The sequence below is a fragment of the Anarhichas minor genome, unplaced genomic scaffold, assembly GCF_050575085.1.
Source record: "Anarhichas minor isolate MPS153535 unplaced genomic scaffold, ASM5057508v1 ptg000090l, whole genome shotgun sequence".
Classification (NCBI taxonomy): domain Eukaryota; kingdom Metazoa; phylum Chordata; class Actinopteri; order Perciformes; family Anarhichadidae; genus Anarhichas; species Anarhichas minor.
In genome coordinates this window covers 1758068-1777243 of record NW_027466536.1, presented here as the reverse complement: position 1 = coordinate 1777243, position 19176 = coordinate 1758068, and the positions used below count along the sequence as shown (strand labels likewise).

The following is a 19176-nucleotide window of genomic DNA, read 5'->3' as shown; positions in this document are numbered from 1 at the left end:
GAGAGAGAGAGAGAGAGAGAGAGAGAGAGAGAGAGAGAGAGAGAGAGAGAGAGAGAGAGAGAGAGATGCGTTGGGGAGAGACCGGGAGAAGAAATCGAACGGGAGTCAGAGGAAGATGAGACGGAGGAGACCGAACATAGGCCCATCGCGGAGTCAAGGTGAAAAAAAGAGGAAACGAGAGTGAGCATCAGACTGAGAAAAAAAGAGGAACAATTATGAAAATGATCTGAGTCTGAGCTTCACTTGGATTGGCAATGCAGATTGCCCAAAGCCAAGTCAAAAGCCCCTTACATTTTTATATCGAAATTGGAGGAGTTACAAAACAGCCAAAAACAACTGCAGTCTCATTCTATGTATGGTTAATTGTAAATTGTAAATTAAATGTGATGCAATCTGCCTCTGAGCCTGTGCGTGTGTCCTCGCCATCCTTATTGCTCTTTAAAAGTGACGCCTTGTGTAACTGGAATTTATTGAAACTTTGTTGCAGTGTTTCAGGGCTCGTTCGTTTGCTTTGTTCTGATTCAGGGATTAATATGATACAATGTTGCAGTTGCCCCTTTGTTTGGTTTGTGTTCACACTGCAACATTTAACAGCGGAATATTGTAAACAAACGCCACGCGAGCAAACTGTTCTCTCATTGGTCCGATTTCTATGCGGCTATAAATAGGCTCCGTTCCTTTTTTTTTTTAAGGTGTGGGGGATTGGGGGTGCGTGAACCCGGTCGGGATGTAGAAGGGGGTGCGTGGCCTAAAAAGTTTGGGAACCGCTGGCCTAATCAACCACACATTTCGCGGACCCCCTGTTGAAGACCTCTGATCTAAGTGTATATCCTATAGAAATTAAAATGTTTCTTCATACATAGATATTTAGTTGTAAAATCACCAAAAATAATGTATATGGCATTTTATTTTTAACTCAACTACAGTGTTTTTCCATTGACATCGGTCCAAGTGTAAGTGCATTTGATAAAACTGAATATTTATAGAAGATTGAGATAGAAGACTCCAAATGTCCTTTTTTACATTAGTTTTGTGACTTCACGATTTGTTCACCGAATAAGATGAATGCATGAATAACTTAAGGTCAAGATCATTTTTTTAGGGGTGGTGGAAACACAATTGATAAAAATGTTTTGGTCACTTGGGCTTTGTTACTGATGTTCTCCCATTTCTCAAACTGTTCTTTTTCCCCCCTCGTTTCTAGATCCAGTTAGATGTTTTTTTCCCACCATGACACCTTTCTTTTTTTTATTCCACTCAAAGAGCTTGGAGACCTCATCAAAGCAGTTTATAAAACCCTGCTGATAGCCATACAGGTGCTTTTAATTCTTCAGGTTTTCCTTATTCGTTACATTTCAAATTTGACAAAATAATATAATAGATCTTCGGGTTCCCTCTACCAGGGTGGCCAAACTAATACATGACACAGATGTAGTGCAGGTCAGTATCTGCTACTGGACCCAAACAGTAAATGTGGCACTTCAACAACAGATTCAAGTTTGAACACAACAGGAGTTATTCTTTAGATGAAGTGGGTGGCTCTTAAAAGAGCCTTTGTTGTTGGTCTCCATCAGGTGTTTACTTGGAGCTGGTGTACTTGGTCACAGCCTTGGTTCCCTCAGACACCGCGTGCTTGGCCAGCTCACCGGGCAGCAGCAGGCGAACAGCGGTCTGGATCTCCCTGGAAGTGATGGTGGAGCGCTTGTTGTAGTGAGCCAGACGAGAGGCCTCACCGGCGATGCGCTCAAAGATGTCGCTCACAAAGCAGTTCATGATGCCCATGGCCTTAGAGGAGATGCCGGTATCAGGGTGGACCTGCTTCATCACCTTGTACACGTAGATGGCGTAGCTCTCCTTCCTGCTCTTACGCCTCTTCTTGCCGGTCTTGGCCGCGGTCTTAGGCCATGTCCACACTACTCCGTTTTTACTCCGTATTTGCTACGTTTACACTGAGCAGCCACACTACGCCGGAGTTTTGGAGCACCCTAAACGGAGGGATCTGAAAACTCCGGCGAGGTTGGAGGTGTTTGAGAACTCCGGGGTTGCGTTTGCGTGTGGACGGTCGGATACGGATGTGCTTAGAAAAAATTACGCCCACACCCGTGTTCGCTACTGGATTGGTTCTTGGCAACCATGACGTCTCCGTCCCTGATTCGTCACACTCACTATCACATGACCCGTACCCGGAAGAAAACAAACTGGGCTACCAGCGATTCATTTCAACATGGATAACTAATTGCAAGCGTTGCTGCTAGCACAACAGCTAGCAGCAGCTATGCAGTAAAAGCCTGCATTTCTGTGGAGGAAGCAGCTGTTATTGGAGTGATTAGCGAGCGGCGTGACCGGCATCAGCCCTATGGAGCAGCTCGTTGTTTTTAGATTCTAATGAGAAGACACGCTGCTCTAACGTTTTACTTCTTCCGTTTGGTAGCCTTGAGAGACCTTAGTCTGTAAGTATGTATTTATGGAGCATGAAAATATGTACGTAGATATATTCTATTCGCGTGTTTAGTATAACATTTGTGTTGTATTAAATGCTAATCGCGGTTAGCATTTCTCCATTGGCGGTAATGTTAAAATTAGCTTAGAAGCTAGCTAGGCGGACATGTTACATGCTGGCTATATCATGGATTGTTGTTTTGTATTCGTGTAATGTGTATAGGGACAGTTCGTAAAGCCATATTTCATATTGTGCTTCCACAGTTTTACAAATAAAGATTCACACTGAAGTCTTGAAACTCTTCTATGGATTCCATGGTCTTTATTTCACGGATCTACTGTTAGCGATCTGCTAAGCTTTCCTGCACGAAGGAAGAGCAGAATAGAGTGAGAGACGTGTGTTGACCACATGTATGGACCTATATTCTAGTAAACGTTTACGTGTAAGTGTTGATTTTAAAGTAAATTTGATGTGAGAGAGATAGACCCGCACCGCTGTAATGCTAATCGCGGTTAGCATTTCTCCATTGGCGGTAATGTTAAGATTAGCTTAGAAGCTAGCTAGGCGGACATGACGTTCAGAGCTACTAGTGAGAACAGACATCAACAACACGGAGGAAACGAGTGAGAGACCACATTGATGGACCCATAATCTAGTAAACGTTTATGTGTAAGTGTTGATGTTAAAGTAAATTTGGAGAGAGAGACAGAGCGAGTATTTTTTTTTTTTTTTAACTAAGCAAGCAATTCACTTCCTGTTTACACCGTCACGCGCATGCCCAGTGTAGTTAATGGTCACGTGCTGTCCGCCTTCGACGGCTGCCGTGTGGACGCAGATCAACTCGAGAATGATGCTGAAACTCCCGTGTGGACGGAGATCGTTTCTATTTGACAAATCTGCATCCAAGGAGAAACGGAGTAGTGTGGACAGGGCATTAGAAACGGCTTTCTTGGAGCCCTTCTTGGGCGCTTTCACGATTTCCGGCATTGTTGATGTACTTCAAGAGACAGTCAAACTGATGACTCCCTGTCGCTCTGTCGCTGAATATATTTGCCCCTGATGCTAATGAGACTGTGCTGTCGCTCGCACAGGATTGGCTAGTTGGTTATGAGAGTGAGCACGCGGCTATGAAGCCTACCGGTTCTACCGGAGATTACATTTATATTATTATACAAATTATGTTATTATTATATAAAATGAATGGTTGGGAGTAAGTTTCACCACTGTAACCTTTATTATTAGAGAAGGAAAGATGTATTTTCTGAAGATAAAGTTTGTTGAACTTATTAATTGATGATTCTCTTCCACCTACATTGATCGTTATTTTATTCTTAGACTTATATTGGACTCTTTGTCATCTGAACTTCAGTGTAAAAGTACTTTTCATACATCGAATTCAAATGTATAACAATTTACATTCAAGTTAATGTATTAAAAGTCCAATGAAATTACTTTATTTGTATTTATTATGTGTATAATTTGTGTTTGTGTATTTAAACATTTTGTAAACTTGTTATAAATGACTAAATGTTTAAGGGCTAGTGTTCTGGATGTTTATTCGGCTCATTTAACCAGTTTTATATCGGAGAGATAAACGTTCAAATGTCTTCAGCTTGTTAAACAGAATTTATTCCAGACATCTTAACAAAAACAGAAACTGCTCATATTTATTTACCTCTGTTTTAACACATTTATCTGAATTATAAAGCTGTGTAAAGCTGTGTGAAGCTTAAACGTTTATTTAAATATTTGAGGAGTATTGATGAATGACTGTGCGTGGAGACATAAAGTCCTCCCTTTCCGACCAGCTGATGTCAGCTGATATTGGATCGTTACAGATGAATGAGACGAGAGAGGAACGAGCGGCTGTATTTGACATCTGAGGACGTAATAGAGGACTGATGGAGACACTTTAGTGGGCGGGGCTGAAAGTCATCGGTCCGTCCCGCATCCTTTTTCATTATTATTTACTAATTTTAATGATAATAAACAAGACATTTGTCTGTTTTGTTTTGCTAACAAACATTATTTTCTATAAACAATGTTTGTATTCAGGTTTACAAGTTTGGTGATAATCAGTTTTTTAATCATTAGAGATAAATGTTGTAATGTAACTTGTGATAAATACGATCCAGAAACGATTGAGAACTCACATTTGAAACAAAAATGCAAAGAAGCATCCAGAGGAGTTTTATTTTCATTTCATAGACTGGTGTAGTTTCATTTTTATTTTTAATTTATTCTAGTCATGTAGAATATAGTTAGCATGGATATTACCATATTATTTAATAACCTCTTGTGAACTCAGTCCATTTGAAATGAAGCAATGCATATATTTAGATGTTTAAACTCACTCTGAAGTGTAATACAGTATTGTTAATATACAAGTAGGACTAAATCGCTTTCTTTAATTGTATGTGGGTGGCTCTTAAAAGAGCCTTTGTGTTGTTAATCAGCCGGTTCCGGGTGTCTACTTCTTGGCGGCCTTCTCGGTCTTCTTGGGCAGCAGAACAGCCTGGATGTTGGGCAGCACGCCGCCCTGAGCGATGGTCACTCCGCCCAGCAGTTTGTTGAGCTCCTCGTCGTTGCGGACAGCCAGCTGCAGGTGACGGGGGATGATACGAGTCTTCTTGTTGTCGCGGGCAGCGTTCCCAGCCAACTCCAGGATCTCAGCGGTCAGATACTCTAGCACCGCCGCCAGGTACACCGGAGCTCCGGCACCGACACGATGGGCGTAGTTACCCTTCCTCAAGTGTCTGTGGACACGGCCGACGGGGAACTGAAGCCCGGCACGAGAGGACCTGGTCTTGGCCTTCGCTCTGGTCTTGCCGCCGGTCTTTCCTCGTCCAGACATTTTGGAGTTGATATATTTCTTCGTTAACTGCGAGAGAAATGTGTCTTGATGGTGGAGGAACCGGGTATTTATAATAAACAAGCTGCTCTCTGATTGGCCAAAGAGAGCGTGTCTGTGATCGTCCAATCAGAGAAGAGTTGAAATTAATTTCCTTTTTTACCACCAGAGTTTCGTTTTTTCAGCTCCTGCACAATAAAGGCTGACCGATTAAACCGGGACTTGATTAAATATATTACACATGTTATTCTTCCATTTATTATTCTCTTAATCGTCTATATAAGTCTCTCAAATCAATAACTTTACAGAAATATTCGTATCAAGGTTACACAAAGTATGTTAAACACAACAAAAAAAAAAAAAGTTGTGATAGTTTCCTGGTAAATCCTTAAGTCACTCATTTTAACACCATATTATAGCGTTCTATATACTGTATATAAATGATTATTATTATCTGTTTGCACACACTTATAACAGCAGGTTTATGCAAATACAAAATATAAATAAATATACAGCAAGATTTAGTCAGATTTAGAGAAAATGAAAGTCAGGTTTTGTTTGTTTATTTGTTTTCTAGGATTGGTGGAAAATGATGACATCTGAGATAATAAAAACATTAAGATAAAGAATCTAAAGGCTCTTTATGATAATTTAAATATATATATATATATATTATTATTATTGGGGTAAATGTGTGACGTATGTTTTCTCTTATTGTGGGTTTTTGTTGTATTTGATGAGCGTTTATGATGAAGATTATTGTATATATTGTACAAGTATATTTTACTAAACCTAAGTAGTTTAGTTGTCGAAATCCAATTAAGTTGTCGCCTGAGAAGACAAGTTTAGTTTGAAAAGACTATTCATGTAAAACCCATGAATGGTTTCAGGTTGCTGGACTCTTGTAGAAAATAAGTAAATAAAAATATCATCTGAACCGTTGTACAAGGATATGCAATGGTAATATACTGTTATGTTATGTTGTTCCAACTGTTCTGCCTACTCATATATAGTTTCTATTGTACAGCTTTGTTTCCATTATGTTAGTTACCTTCTGGCCTTAAAGGCACTGAAGTCATACCACTGCAGTGTGAAGGTGAGTGTAGTGAAGAATATCTAAGTAATCACCACGTGTCAATTTAATTCTGTATATTGTGTAATGTTGCATTATTATAAGTCCTTTATAATTCCAGGTTTTACATGATTTTCCATAACATGGTTTGTTATGGAAAAGTCTTGCAAATCCATATGGTTAAGTACATAGTGAACAAGGAACCAGAGTCTCAGAGTGGGTGGGGGGGGGCTCTTAAAAGAGCCTTTGTGTGGTGTTGCTGGTCTACAGCCCTCAGACACGGCGTGCTTGGCCAGCTCACCAGGAAGTTTGAGAGACACTTCAACTATGCCGGACACCACCGTGAAAGCACCTAAGAAGGGCTCAAAGAAAGCCGTGTTTAAGGCCACCTAGCCAGCAGCAGGAGGTCTCGACGGCCAACAAAAAAACAACTAATTTAGAATAATTATTTAAAAATAGAGTATTTGTATCTTTAAATGTATTACATTTTGTTTGTTATTAATTAAAATAATTATATTAATATAGATACTTTGCAGGTCATCATATAAAAAAATAATGTGATTAACAAATCGTTGCCCAGCACTAATAAATACACATAGGCCTCATATATTACAGGTACAGTGATGACACATGATACGCTGTGTGAGGACGCTATTCTGGAGCTGAGACTCATCTCACGCTCACAATGTAACTGTTATATTGTTCATTCTGTACACGTGACATCTGTTGCACTTCTGTCCATCCTGGGAGAGGGATCCCTCCACTGTTGCTCTCCCTAAGGTCTCCTTCTCTTTTCTCCCGTTAAAGGGTTTTTTCCCGTTCCGATGCGAGGGTTCCGGGACAGAGGATGTCGTATGTGTACAGATTGTAAAGCCCTCTGAGGCAAATTTGTAATTTTGGGCTATACAAAAATAAATTGAATTGAAAAGATCTTAAGTCCATTTCCCTCCAAGGATCTGATTTCTGTTCCTTCCTTTCATGTGTAGCTTCCATGTCGCTGTGTGTCAGTCTGCTCGATGGTGTAGCTCATTCTCCACAGTTTGAAACTTACGATACAGAGTTGCAAATGTTATTTTTGTTTGACAGACATCTGATGAAACAGACCACATTACAAAGTGATCATTTACATTAAACTCCAGACCTTCTGAGCTCTGGAACAGTCTAGAAGCACATGTTATCTGACACGTTTTGTTCTCTTTCACTACATTTTTAGTTACGTGACGTTAATCCATAAGAACCCAAACCCATGTTTCCTCAAAGGAATATTATAGGGGATCTAAAACAGACCAAATGGACCACATGGAAGATATTTTTTTTCATGTTTTTTAAATACTAACCCCTAGTGCCAGAGATCCAAAATGTAACATATATGTCACATTGGGCGTTCACGTATAGATGTTTTCCTCATTTAAAAACGAATCAACGTGGCCTATTTTTTGATTGGTAGTAAAGATATGATTTTTTTATTTGCATTTCCACAACATCTAAATTATAACTTTTATGGTTATTTAACCAGAAAATCGGTTTCAGATTTGTTTTACAAGACGAAAATGTCTTCATCTTGTGTTTTATTTACGGATTATTATTAGTTTGATAAACATGGAGTTGAGATATAATGTAGGACGTGTTATCAAAGCATTAAGACCAGCCAGGAAGCCATTTTGGAAGTGATGTCATTGGTACACAAACTCAGTCACATGACCTCACCAAGATGTTCAGTATGTCAACTAAGGATTTACAGGTTATAAGTGTCTGACAAATGTGTCACCATGGCTCCTCATTTAAGCAGTTTCCCCCCCCAATTTCAGGTTAAACTAACGAGAATATTACAGACCCACACTTTCTATAATTGTATTTTTCCAGATGACAGTTCATGCAGAAATAAATTAGTCAAAGCATCTACAAGTTTCATTATTTGATAACAGCAATAAAGACTTGAACCTGAGCTATATCTTGAACATCTGCACCAGAACGTATGAAGCAGCGTTCACTTCTCTTGAACTAATGTATGATGCTGTTAAAGATACAATGTTACAAATAACTATCGTTTGTAACAGGAAGTCAGCTCTCTATTGAGTAAGTGTGTGGCCCTTAAAAGGGCCTTTTGTTTATGGTCAACGTGTGACTAGAGTTTAACCGCCGAAGCCGTACAGAGTGCGTCCCTGTCTCTTCAGAGCATACACCACATCCATGGCAGTCACCGTCTTCCTCTTGGCGTGCTCGGTGTAGGTGACGGCATCGCGGATCACGTTCTCCAGGAAGACCTTCAACACACCGCGGGTCTCCTCGTAGATCAGACCGGAGATACGCTTCACTCCACCACGGCGAGCCAGACGGCGGATAGCGGGCTTGGTGATTCCCTGGATGTTATCACGGAGCACTTTGCGGTGACGCTTAGCGCCTCCCTTACCGAGTCCTTTCCCGCCTTTTCCTCTTCCGCTCATTTTCACTGGTTGAAGTCTTTCAACAAGATGACGAAAGCTGACGGTTCACTGATACTTAAATCCTGCCTGAGGACGTGATAGAAGACAAGAGGCGGGGCTTCTCTTCTTCTTTGGATTTACCTGAAGGGTGATAATTAAACGCGTTAGCACCACCTGCTGTCTCCTACTGCTTGTTGCTGAAAGTCAAGCAATAAAGTTGTATACTCAAAAATACAATATCGAGGACAATCATGATGTGACTGTGTAGACATATCAGCAGATATTAAGTTGGTGTTCTGTCTGTATTATAGTCTCTCTGAGTCTCACTCAGAGAGACTATGTATTTCTCTCTATTTCTCTTGTAATTAATCATGAAGTGGAGAAACATTGACAAAGTGTGGTTTAGATTGATTTCTGGCCTGTGTGAGTTTGAATTAATAAAACTATATGAAAACAAATCAGATATGTTTTATAGTGAAAACAATGAATCTTTCTTTATCACTATAAGGACAGCCTTTCTTTGTTTTATGTCATCTTTGAATAACACATGATACTGTGAGCCCACAGGCTGCATGTCTTTGAATTAATGAATTGGAAAAATCTAAGATTAATCATACTTTCATATGTATAAATATATATGTAGTTTCTAGATATACACTACTATATATAATATATATAAAGCTATAAAGAAGATATTTAGCTTTCTATTCATCATTCCTGCGTACTTTTAAGATGTACCTAGTATCTCAGCAGGATACATTAAATAAGACAATATTCTTCAGACTATCTTAGCTGGTTCCCCACTGACAGTACATCAACAGTAAACCATAGTAGTTGTAGATTGCATTTTAAATATCTCCAATGATGTCCTTTATTTTATGATACTAATCAGGGAAACATCTTTTGTTTCCATTCGTGTTAGCGATACCCACCAAGTGTTAGTGTTCTAGTTGAACAGTTAATACAGACCATTGTTGTGAGCAGAAACATGTGCAGCCCGTTAGACTGCTGTAGTGAAAACACTATTTAAAGTTTGTGTTGGCACTGTTCATTTGAGAACGCTTGAACGTGACTTTTATGAGGTGGAAAGTCATGATGAAGCACTCTATACACAGCCCAGAGGACAATCCTGCAAAAGGATTGTTATTATTCATTCTTTTTATTTTATGTAGAATAGTTAAAAGTGCAAACACACTATACTTAACAAGTATCAAATAGTAACAAGTTGTAGATGACTGATTGTAGGTGGTAGCACAAGACGTAACATAGATGTCAGTTTTAAATCCAGTAAATGTGAGCAGCTGCATCAATTTATCTTTTGTGGAAGTTCAAGATTGTGAGCGTCTAGATTGAGCTGCAAAGCTTCACAGGAGACAGAAGGCTGACAGGTTGAGAAGCCTGCCACGGATATATATTATATAGATAGATAGATAGATAGATAGATAGATAGATAGATAGATAGATAGATAGATAGATAGATAGATAGATAGATAGATAGATAGATAGATATTATATATTATATATTATATATTAATTAATTACAAGATGTATAATAAAACCAATAATTGCATGCACATTATGTAAAATAGAAAAAAATATAAGGGATGTATAATCTTAAAATCAATGAAATCACATGGAAAAGCGTGAAAGAAAACTATACACAAAGAAAACTCAAAACCAGATCTCCAGACAGTTAGTGGCTGATGTCTTCAGGAGTATCCACTGAACTTCAAAGTTTACTGAGCACCTACATTATTAAGATCCTAAAATCCTTTACTTCTTTCAAGATACTTTTGGCCATCAGCCTCTAAAAAGCAGATTATAGTGATGATAATTTAATACGAGACAATCTGTGGAAGAGCGCCTCACAAGAAATTTCCATTTTTAGAAATTGAATGATATTTTGCACTTGTTGCAAACAGTGCAGCTTAAAGAGTTTGCATGTGTGTGATAGTGTATGTTGGACAGTTGCCAACTTGCACCATTACAGTAATAACTATATTCAATATTAAGGGCAATTCCTTAATTCTACCAAGGTAATACTTAAGTGTGGTTAAATGAACCTCTTTAAACCTTAATGACAGCAGGAAGTAATCTTTAGATGAAGTGGGTGGCTCTTAAAAGAGCCGTTGTGTTGTTGGTCTCCATCAGGTGTTTACTTGGAGCTGGTGTACTTGGTCACAGCCTTGGTTCCCTCAGACACCGCGTGCTTGGCCAGCTCACCGGGCAGCAGCAGGCGGACAGCGGTCTGGATCTCCCTGGAAGTGATGGTGGAGCGCTTGTTGTAGTGAGCCAGACGAGAGGCCTCACCGGCGATGCGCTCAAAGATGTCGCTCACGAAGCAGTTCATGATGCCCATGGCCTTGGAGGAGATGCCGGTATCAGGGTGGACCTGCTTCATCACCTTGTACACGTAGATGGCGTAGCTCTCCTTCCTGCTCTTACGCCTCTTCTTGCCGGTCTTGGCCGCGGTCTTAGAGACGGCTTTCTTGGAGCCCTTCTTGGGCGCTTTGACGGTGGCGTCAGGCATGGTTTCAGATTTTTTCTGAGTCGGAAGATGTTTCCAGAAGGACAGGGCGGTCTATATATATCAACTTTATGCAAATTAGACTGTGCTGTTGCTTGCACAGGATTGGCTGTATTCTGAGCGGGACTGAGCATGCGCAAATGACCTAAACGTGCTTCTTCTTCTTCTTGTTTGAGGTTTATTAGCGGTTGGCAAACAATGAATTAGTGCATTACCGCCACCAACTGGTGTGGAGTGTGGATCAGGATGTCTAATAGGCTACTTATATAAAAATGTAAATTCAAAAGGAAAAGAAAAAAGAAACAAAACAACGAGCTCATATCTTCTTAATAATATTAATTAATCTAAGATATTGAAATAATACTTGATAACACTGACTTTTTGAGTTCTTTTGCAGAATATCCACTATATCAAACCGTACCTTCAACTTGCCGAGGTCTCCAATCAGCTGCCCTCTTTCCTGCTCATATTTCTGACATTGTACTATTACATGCTCTATTGTTTCCTCTTGCTCACAATAGTCGCATTTCCCTGTTTCATGTTTACCTATTTTTTTAAGCATACCGTTTAGGCCTGTATGACCAAATCTAAGCCTTGATATCACCGTTTCCTCTCTCCTGTTCCTTCCTGCACATCTCATTTCTCACACTTTCCTCTGAACTTGGTAAAACCATCGTCCTTTCCTGTCTTCTTCCCATTGCTTCTGCCACCTTTCCTTCAACCTCTGTTTAATGATACGTTTTGCTTCTGATTTACTGAAGCTGACTGCAACATTAGTACAGCTATTTGTTGTGGCCTCTTTTGCAGCTTTATCTGCCATTTCATTTCCTATCACCCCAACATGTGCTGGTACCCATAGGAATATGACTGTCAGACCCATCATTTGAATTCTGTATAATGTTTGTTGTATTTCAATAAGGATGTCTGGTCTACTGTCTGAATGGCTGTTCTGTAAGCTGGCTAATGATGAGCTTGAGTCTGAACAAATGATTGCCCTCAATGGTCTTGTGTCCTCTATCGACTGTAGTGCGAACATTATTGCCACCATTTCCCCTGTGTACACTGATAGTCCCTCAGTGATCATTTTACCTATTTTAATATTAAATTCTGGGACAATAAATGCCACTCCTACCTTGTTTCCTAAATTCTTTGATGCATCTGTAAAAACCTGGATATAACTGTGGTAACTGTCGATATGTGCCTGTATGTATGCCAATTGAAATGATCCGCTCTACCCTTGTTCTTCTTTTTTAATAACGTAAAGTCTACTGTTGCATTAGGAAGTATCCACGGTGCTAACCTAAACGTTCCTGTGAGCAGATGTCTTTAGTGTTTGAGTGACTAAATTACTGTCGGTGATACAAAGTTATAAAACATACAGGTTTACATCAATCTAGAGGGAACAAAAGGGGGAAATGATTTATTGTCTGACAGGAACAGTAAGTAAGGCAAAAAAAAAGTTGCAGCTTATTCTAATAGTGTAATTATGAGAGGTGAAAGGTTTTGTACTGCACTAAACTGCCTTTATGTAGAGGCATTGTTGGAGGGAGCCGAGAACAAAGGATTTCATTACCAACGACTCCTTCACTGGAATAAAGAACTTTAATGGTTCTTAAAATGTTACAAGATTTATTTTTTTGTTTTTTATTTCAAAGGACAGGGTTGCACAGTTAAATGTAAATTGTTACCTCTTCTTCTCAACACACCCACACAACAACTATTTAATTCAAACATATTACAATCCATGATTACCAGTTCCTCAACCTAACAATGGCCACATGAACCAGCTGAAAGCTTTCCTTTTGAACTGGAATGATCAAGTCTTATTATGTTGAGTGACTTTTTTTCCTTGACATACACAGGGCACCATGTTTACTATTAGTCACTGTGATGAGGGCTGCTGTATTAATGTAGCTGTGGCTTAATGTGAAGGGAGGGACGGCCCTTCAAAACCTCCGTTATTACAGTTTATTACAGTGATTGTTGATGCACTGTATTTTCATATTGAGGTTTTTACAGAACTGCAAGAAAACCAGTATCTGGTGGAAAAGGTCTCCTGTCCACCTCAGAGCAGGAGACCCACATTGTAAATATGGTCAATGCAAATAACTGCATCAGACTCAGAGAACTGCAGAACCAGATAACGGCAGATAACGTCTTGTCTACTGAAAGAGTAGAAATAGGATGAAGCAGCTGTACAGAGTCACTTTCACCGTTTAAAACCACTGAGATATGAATATGTGCAGGTCAGCTGTAATATCCCATCATTGGCCCTGGATCTGGAAGTGTATGGTGCTACGTCATATTGACTGATCCTTGTCTGTCTTTCCATACAATGTTTTGTCTCGTCTCTTTCAGAGAGTCATGGAGCTAAATGCAGATGCTGTGCATCAGCTATTATATACGTAGAAGAGGCAGGTTTCATCCTGACAAAAACAAGGACGTCCCCCACTATCTGGCAATCCTGGGCCCATACAACCCTGCACACATTCTCACATTTCTGGCCTAATGATTCTAATGACCAGGGGCCAGAGCAGCCCAGGTACATCATCGTCTGGGACAATGTTAGTTCGTCTGCTTTGATCCAAACTTGTTTCACAGGTCACTCACTTTTTATCTCCCATACTCACTATTCCTGAATTTGTCTCTGCATGACATATGAAGGTGTCAGATTGTCAGCCCCACCAACACATAACCCTTCTACAGCAATGGAGGAGGCTTGAGGAGACAAAGATCAGGGCTCATTCCAGACCTGGATACTGTAGTCAAGGCAATATTCGCTGCCAAGAAGTCTACTTCTTGGCGGCCTTCTCGGTCTTCTTGGGCAGCAGAACAGCCTGGATGTTGGGCAGCACGCCGCCCTGAGTGATGGTCACTCCGCCCAGCAGCTTGTTGAGCTCCTCGTCTTTGCGGAGAGCCAGCTGCAGGTGATGGGGGATGATACGAGTCTTCTTGTTGTCGCGGGCAGCGTTTCCAGCCAACTCCAGGATCTCAGCGGTCAGGTACTCCAGCACACTCACCATCTGAAAAGAGTTGTGGCAGCTGGAACAACTCGAAAACTCTACATTGAGCCACCGCCCCCATAACAAAACAGAGGGAGTTTGGATCGGGGATGAACACCATCAATCTAATATTAACATTAAAGTCAAACCAGAAATAAAAATACTGGGTTTAACATTCTGTGACAGTAAAAGTATTATTAGCGGCAAATACAGGGGGACATCTGATATACCAATAGAAGATAAACAGGGAAAGCTTCTTACAACGGAAGCAGACCAAGAAGCTAGATGGGCGGAGCATTTTAGCGAGGTGCTGAACAGGCCTCCACCAACAACACAGGCCAACATCCAAGATGCAGAAGCAGATTTGGATATCAGCATTGAACCACCAACCAAAGATGAAATTATAATGGCGATTAAATCCTTAAGAAACAGGAAAACCCCTGGTCCGGATAACCTCAATGCAGAGCTCTTCAAAGCAGACCCGAATCTGGCAGCAACAATTCTTCAACCACTTTTTACATCTATATGGGAGAATAAGAAAATACCTGATGACTGGTCAGAGGGGATCATCATCAAATTACCAAAGAAAGGTTATCTTAGAAATTGTAACAACTGGCGTGGAATTACACTTCTGTCAATACCAAGTAAGATCATGGCAAAGATTATTATATTTGGGCAGCACTGTCAGACACGATGGAGGCAAAGATAAAGACATCAAGAATCGTCTTAATAAGGCAAGGAACTCTTTCAAAGTACTGAATAACATATGGAGGTCACAGCAGTACACCATCAAGACCAAACTTAAATTGTATCAGAGCTGTGTTTTATCCACCCTATTGTACGGTTCTGAATGCTGGAGAATGACACAAGAAGACCTCAACAGACTATCAACCTTCCACACCAAGAGTTTAAGACGAATACTGCACATTTTCTGGCCAAACACCATTTCAAATAAAGAACTGTATGACAAATGCCAACAAGAATGCATGGAGACCATCCTAATGAGAAGAAGATGGGGATGGATAGGACATGTGTTGAGAAAAGATCCTGCTGATATTACAAGAACAGCCTTACATTGGACACCAAGGGAAAAGAAAAAGAGGCCGACCAAGAAACACATGGAGAAGAACTGTGGAGAAGGAGATGCAGAGCCTAAACCACTCATGGGGCACCATCCAGTGACTCGCCCAGGACAGACAGGAGTGGAAGACTTTTGCTGCTGCCCTACATGCCAAGAGGCATAAAGGGAAATGATGATGATGACAGTAAAAGTAGTGAAAGAAATTGGGAAACCAAGTTGTGGGAAATTAAAGAAGAGGTGAAAAAATGGGAAAACAAAATTACTAATTACAAATCCAGGGTAAATATAGTCAAGACTTTCATCTTATCTAAACTACTTTTTTTATCAATTTGAAAGCATTTTCCGCCAATGAGCAGCGGAGACTCGGGCGGTGGGTCGCTGCTCTGGGCGGGGCTGAGCTCCAGGAGGAGCCCTCACCAATCAGGAGCCGGAGGTCTGAAGCTGCGTCACCATTTCACAGCCGGTCCCACAGTTTAAGAGCAGCGTGTCTCCTCTCTGACTGCATGTTCCTCCTGATCAGAGAAAGAAGAAGAAGTCATGGCAAGAACCAAGCAGACCGCTCGTAAATCCACCGGAGGCAAAGCCCCCAGGAAGCAGCTGGCCACCAAGGCTGCCCGTAAGAGCGCCCCGGCCACCGGCGGCGTGAAGAAGCCTCACCGTTACAGGCCCGGTACCGTGGCTCTGAGAGAGATCCGTCGCTACCAGAAATCCACGGAGCTGCTGATCCGCAAGCTGCCCTTCCAGCGTCTGGTGAGAGAAATCGCTCAGGACTTCAAGACCGACCTGCGCTTCCAGAGCTCCGCTGTTATGGCTCTGCAGGAGTCCAGTGAGGCTTACCTGGTCGGCCTGTTCGAGGACACCAACCTGTGCGCCATCCACGCCAAGAGGGTCACCATCATGCCCAAAGACATCCAGCTGGCCCGTCGCATCCGCGGAGAGCGAGCTTAAACTGCCTGCTGATCCACAAACCACAACGGCTCTTTTAAGAGCCACCTCACTCTCTCTGAAGAGCTCATTCCTCTTCTGCAAACTCATGTTTCACCATCAATGACAACGGATAAACTAAGTCCTTCTGTACCTGTATTCTCTTCTACAACCTAAATAATTTGAAGGCTACATCCCCGGACCTCTTAAATACATTATTTAATACAAAATTGGTTTAATTAATTGTCATTGTTCACGTTGTTCAGTATAATGAACAATGTCAGTTTGAGAGTATTACCTGATGTCTATATATCTTAATTTAAATGTACTCTGCTACTTGTGAGTTCGTAGCCGATGCTGCCTGAACGTGGTTAATGCTTTGTCTGTCTGTTGTCTCATAGAATGAACACGTGCAGTGCAATTCAACACCAAAACATCAGCTTGTTACATTATAGTACTTGAATAATGAAAATTTAGTTAAGGAAGTCCAGAGTCGAAACAGACGCCTCACCTTCAAAGTAAAAGTTGCGTGTTTTCAAACGCGTTTGCTCCATCGATCAATAAAAATAATGAATAATAATCCTTTTGCAGGATTGTCCTCTGGGCTGTGTATAGAGTGCTTCATCATGACTTTCCACCTCATAAAAGTCACGTTCAAGCGTTCTCAAATGAACAGTGCCAACACAAACTTTAAATAGTGTTTTCACTACGGCGGTCGAACAGGCTGCACATGTTTCTGCTCACAACAATGGTCTGTATTACAATATATTACAATACTTATTAACAATAATAGTAACATATAATTAATGAGAATGACACAAGTGTAACAACCTCTCTTATATACAGTCTATGGTAACAACATATAAGGTGAAAAATAAAAGTGTAAGAGTGAATTGATCAAAGGTTTGAATGTTAGTATCTTGATGTTTCCCTGATTAGTATCATCAAATAAAGCACATTAGAGATATTTAAAATGCAATCTACAACTATTATGGTTTACTGTTGATATACTGTCAGTGATAGTCTGAAGAATATCATCTTATTTAATGTATCCTGCTGAGATACTAGGTACATCTTAAAAGTATGCAGGAATGATGAATAGAAAGCTACATATCTTCTTTATAGCTTTATATATTATGCATATTATATATAGTACAGTGTATATCTAGATACTGTATTTAATCTTAGATTCAACGTTTTCAATTAAATCATGTACCAATATTTTGTCATGCAGCCTGTGGGCTCATAGTATCATCATATGTAAAGTGCTCCGTGATAACATCCAGGGAATCACCAAGCCCGCTATCCGCCGTCTGGCTCGCCGTGGTGGAGTGAAGCGTATCTCCGGTCTGATCTACGAGGAGACCCGCGGTGTGTTGAAGGTCTTCCTGGAGAACGTGATCCGTGATGCCGTCACCTACACCGAGCACGCCAAGAGGAAGACGGTGACCGCCATGGATGTGGTGTATGCTCTGAAGAGACAGGGACGCACTCTGTACGGCTTCGGGGGTTAAACTCTAACTGCTCGTTATCAAACCATCAAAGGCCCTTTTAAGGGCCACACACGTCCTCAATGAAAGAGCTGGTATCCTGGAGAAGAACGCAGGTCACTTCTTAACAGAGCTGTACATCTTGTGAAAAAATAAACTACCATTTACTTAAGGTGTCAGCAGGTCAACTAGGGTTTGGATTAAGTGTTTAATAAAGGAAGAACTATTACAACCCAAAGCTGGGAGCAGGAAAGTTGTCTGGATGAAACATCCATGAAGGTGTTATCTATTTTACTGAAGTAAATTTTTTTGTGATGAGGCTATTGTAATATCTGAGGCTGAACTTTAGTTTGTTTTTGTGCCTTTTTTTTTTTAATGATGGTCCAGGTCTGTTTTTGAAAAGAATATTTATAAATAAATGATATCAACCAGATTTAAATTTATGAAACCATCTGATCCAGCTTCGGTTTTTTTTTTTCAAGATAGGATGTGAGTCGGAAGCAAACACATCTGCTGGTATGTCAGAGTAATGATGAGGAAGGCACAGTACTAACCACAAAGCATTTACTCATCTCAGCTGTCAAACCAGGTTTATTTGTACAGCCCAATATCACACATCAAGTCTTTTGTATTGGGCCACAGACACAATATAGATACTTCGAGTAAATGAGTATAGCTTGAGCACACTGAAGAGATGTATTCCTTTACTACAAATGTACTACCTAATCTATGTTTTGTATTATAAACATTTCTCTTCCTCTACATAGAATGTGAAACAATACATTTTAAACCGTACCTCTTCAGGTCAGTGCATCATGAATCCATTTAACAAGACATTTAATGCAATTAAATGTATTTTAACATCACTGCCCCAGAAATACAAAGCAATGATATGTACAGTATTATATAAACACGAGTAGTTTGTACACTGATACAACAGGTCCAAAGTTTGGAACTGAATCCTTTGTGTTTGTAAAATAATAATACAGAGTATAATAATAATGAAAATATTAATATAATGTATGGTAATAGTGTTTGACATTTTTAGAAGCCGTTAGAAAAATTACATTTAGTATATTTAATTTATTTACAATTTGATCTGCTGTATAACTCTCAGCAGAATACATGTAATATCTGTTTAGCTCTGACAGTATCAATGAAACCATGTTACTGTAACATTTGAAGCACTACGTTGCTCTCCCAGACAGATTGCATTTATTTGTCAGTGTGTTTGATCATTAATAGTATAACTATTTCTATTAAAAGTTATTATCAGCAGAGGACATGTTCACAGTGAGCAGCTCTGATAGGAAGTCTGGCTGAACTGCACCATAAGCCTCGACCATCATCAGTGTGTTTGCTGCTC

At 40.2% G+C, this 19176-nt stretch overlaps 7 protein-coding genes across 7 annotated transcripts; 2 read left to right on the top strand and 5 right to left on the bottom strand.

Annotated features, from left to right (window-relative positions):
• Window positions 1–1562: 1562 nt before the first annotated feature.
• Window positions 1563–3427, bottom strand: LOC142938815 (histone H2B 1.2-like). The gene is made up of 2 exons (XM_076082224.1): window positions 3374–3427; window positions 1563–1896 (listed from the first exon to the last, which is right to left on the bottom strand). Exons 1-2 carry the CDS (start codon window positions 3425–3427, stop codon window positions 1579–1581), a joined length of 372 nt encoding a protein of 123 aa, XP_075938339.1. The 3' UTR covers window positions 1563–1578.
• Window positions 3428–4594: 1167 nt separating this feature from the next.
• On the bottom strand, window positions 4595–5346 carry LOC142938806 (histone H2A-like). Its single transcript, XM_076082215.1, has one exon. The coding sequence runs from the start codon at window positions 5292–5294 to the stop codon at window positions 4911–4913; it is 384 nt and encodes a 127-aa protein (XP_075938330.1). The 5' UTR covers window positions 5295–5346; the 3' UTR covers window positions 4595–4910.
• A 109-nt stretch (window positions 5347–5455) lies between these two features.
• On the bottom strand, window positions 5456–9069 carry LOC142938813 (histone H4). Its single transcript, XM_076082222.1, has one exon. It carries the CDS (start codon window positions 8805–8807, stop codon window positions 8496–8498), a length of 312 nt encoding a protein of 103 aa, XP_075938337.1. The 5' UTR covers window positions 8808–9069; the 3' UTR covers window positions 5456–8495.
• A 1824-nt stretch (window positions 9070–10893) lies between these two features.
• On the bottom strand, window positions 10894–11343 carry LOC142938809 (histone H2B-like). The gene has a single exon (XM_076082219.1). It carries the CDS (start codon window positions 11314–11316, stop codon window positions 10942–10944), a length of 375 nt encoding a protein of 124 aa, XP_075938334.1. The 5' UTR covers window positions 11317–11343; the 3' UTR covers window positions 10894–10941.
• A 2762-nt stretch (window positions 11344–14105) lies between these two features.
• On the bottom strand, window positions 14106–14336 carry LOC142938796 (histone H2A-like). The gene has a single exon (XM_076082204.1). The coding sequence runs from the start codon at window positions 14334–14336 to the stop codon at window positions 14106–14108; it is 231 nt and encodes a 76-aa protein (XP_075938319.1).
• A 1597-nt stretch (window positions 14337–15933) lies between these two features.
• LOC142938824 (histone H3) lies at window positions 15934–16344 on the top strand. The gene has a single exon (XM_076082234.1). The coding sequence runs from the start codon at window positions 15934–15936 to the stop codon at window positions 16342–16344; it is 411 nt and encodes a 136-aa protein (XP_075938349.1).
• Window positions 16345–17132: 788 nt separating this feature from the next.
• LOC142938739 (histone H4-like) lies at window positions 17133–18509 on the top strand. Its single transcript, XM_076082118.1, has 2 exons — window positions 17133–17143; window positions 17555–18509. Exons 1-2 carry the CDS (start codon window positions 17133–17135, stop codon window positions 17832–17834), a joined length of 291 nt encoding a protein of 96 aa, XP_075938233.1. The 3' UTR covers window positions 17835–18509.
• Window positions 18510–19176: the final 667 nt, after the last annotated feature.

Coding starts and splice junctions, on each gene's coding strand:
- LOC142938806 (XM_076082215.1), bottom strand. CDS start 5,294: ATGTCTGGACGAGGAAAGACCGGCGGCAAGACCAGAGCGAAGGCCAAG.
- LOC142938796 (XM_076082204.1), bottom strand. CDS start 14,336: ATGGTGAGTGTGCTGGAGTACCTGACCGCTGAGATCCTGGAGTTGGCT.
- LOC142938813 (XM_076082222.1), bottom strand. CDS start 8,807: ATGAGCGGAAGAGGAAAAGGCGGGAAAGGACTCGGTAAGGGAGGCGCT.
- LOC142938824 (XM_076082234.1), top strand. CDS start 15,934: ATGGCAAGAACCAAGCAGACCGCTCGTAAATCCACCGGAGGCAAAGCC.
- LOC142938809 (XM_076082219.1), bottom strand. CDS start 11,316: ATGCCTGACGCCACCGTCAAAGCGCCCAAGAAGGGCTCCAAGAAAGCC.
- LOC142938815 (XM_076082224.1), bottom strand. CDS start 3,427: ATGCCGGAAATCGTGAAAGCGCCCAAGAAGGGCTCCAAGAAAGCCGTT. Junction 1,897..3,373: donor CCAAGAAAGCCGTTTCTAAT/GCCCTGTCCACA, acceptor ACATGGCCTAAG/ACCGCGGCCAAGACCGGCAA.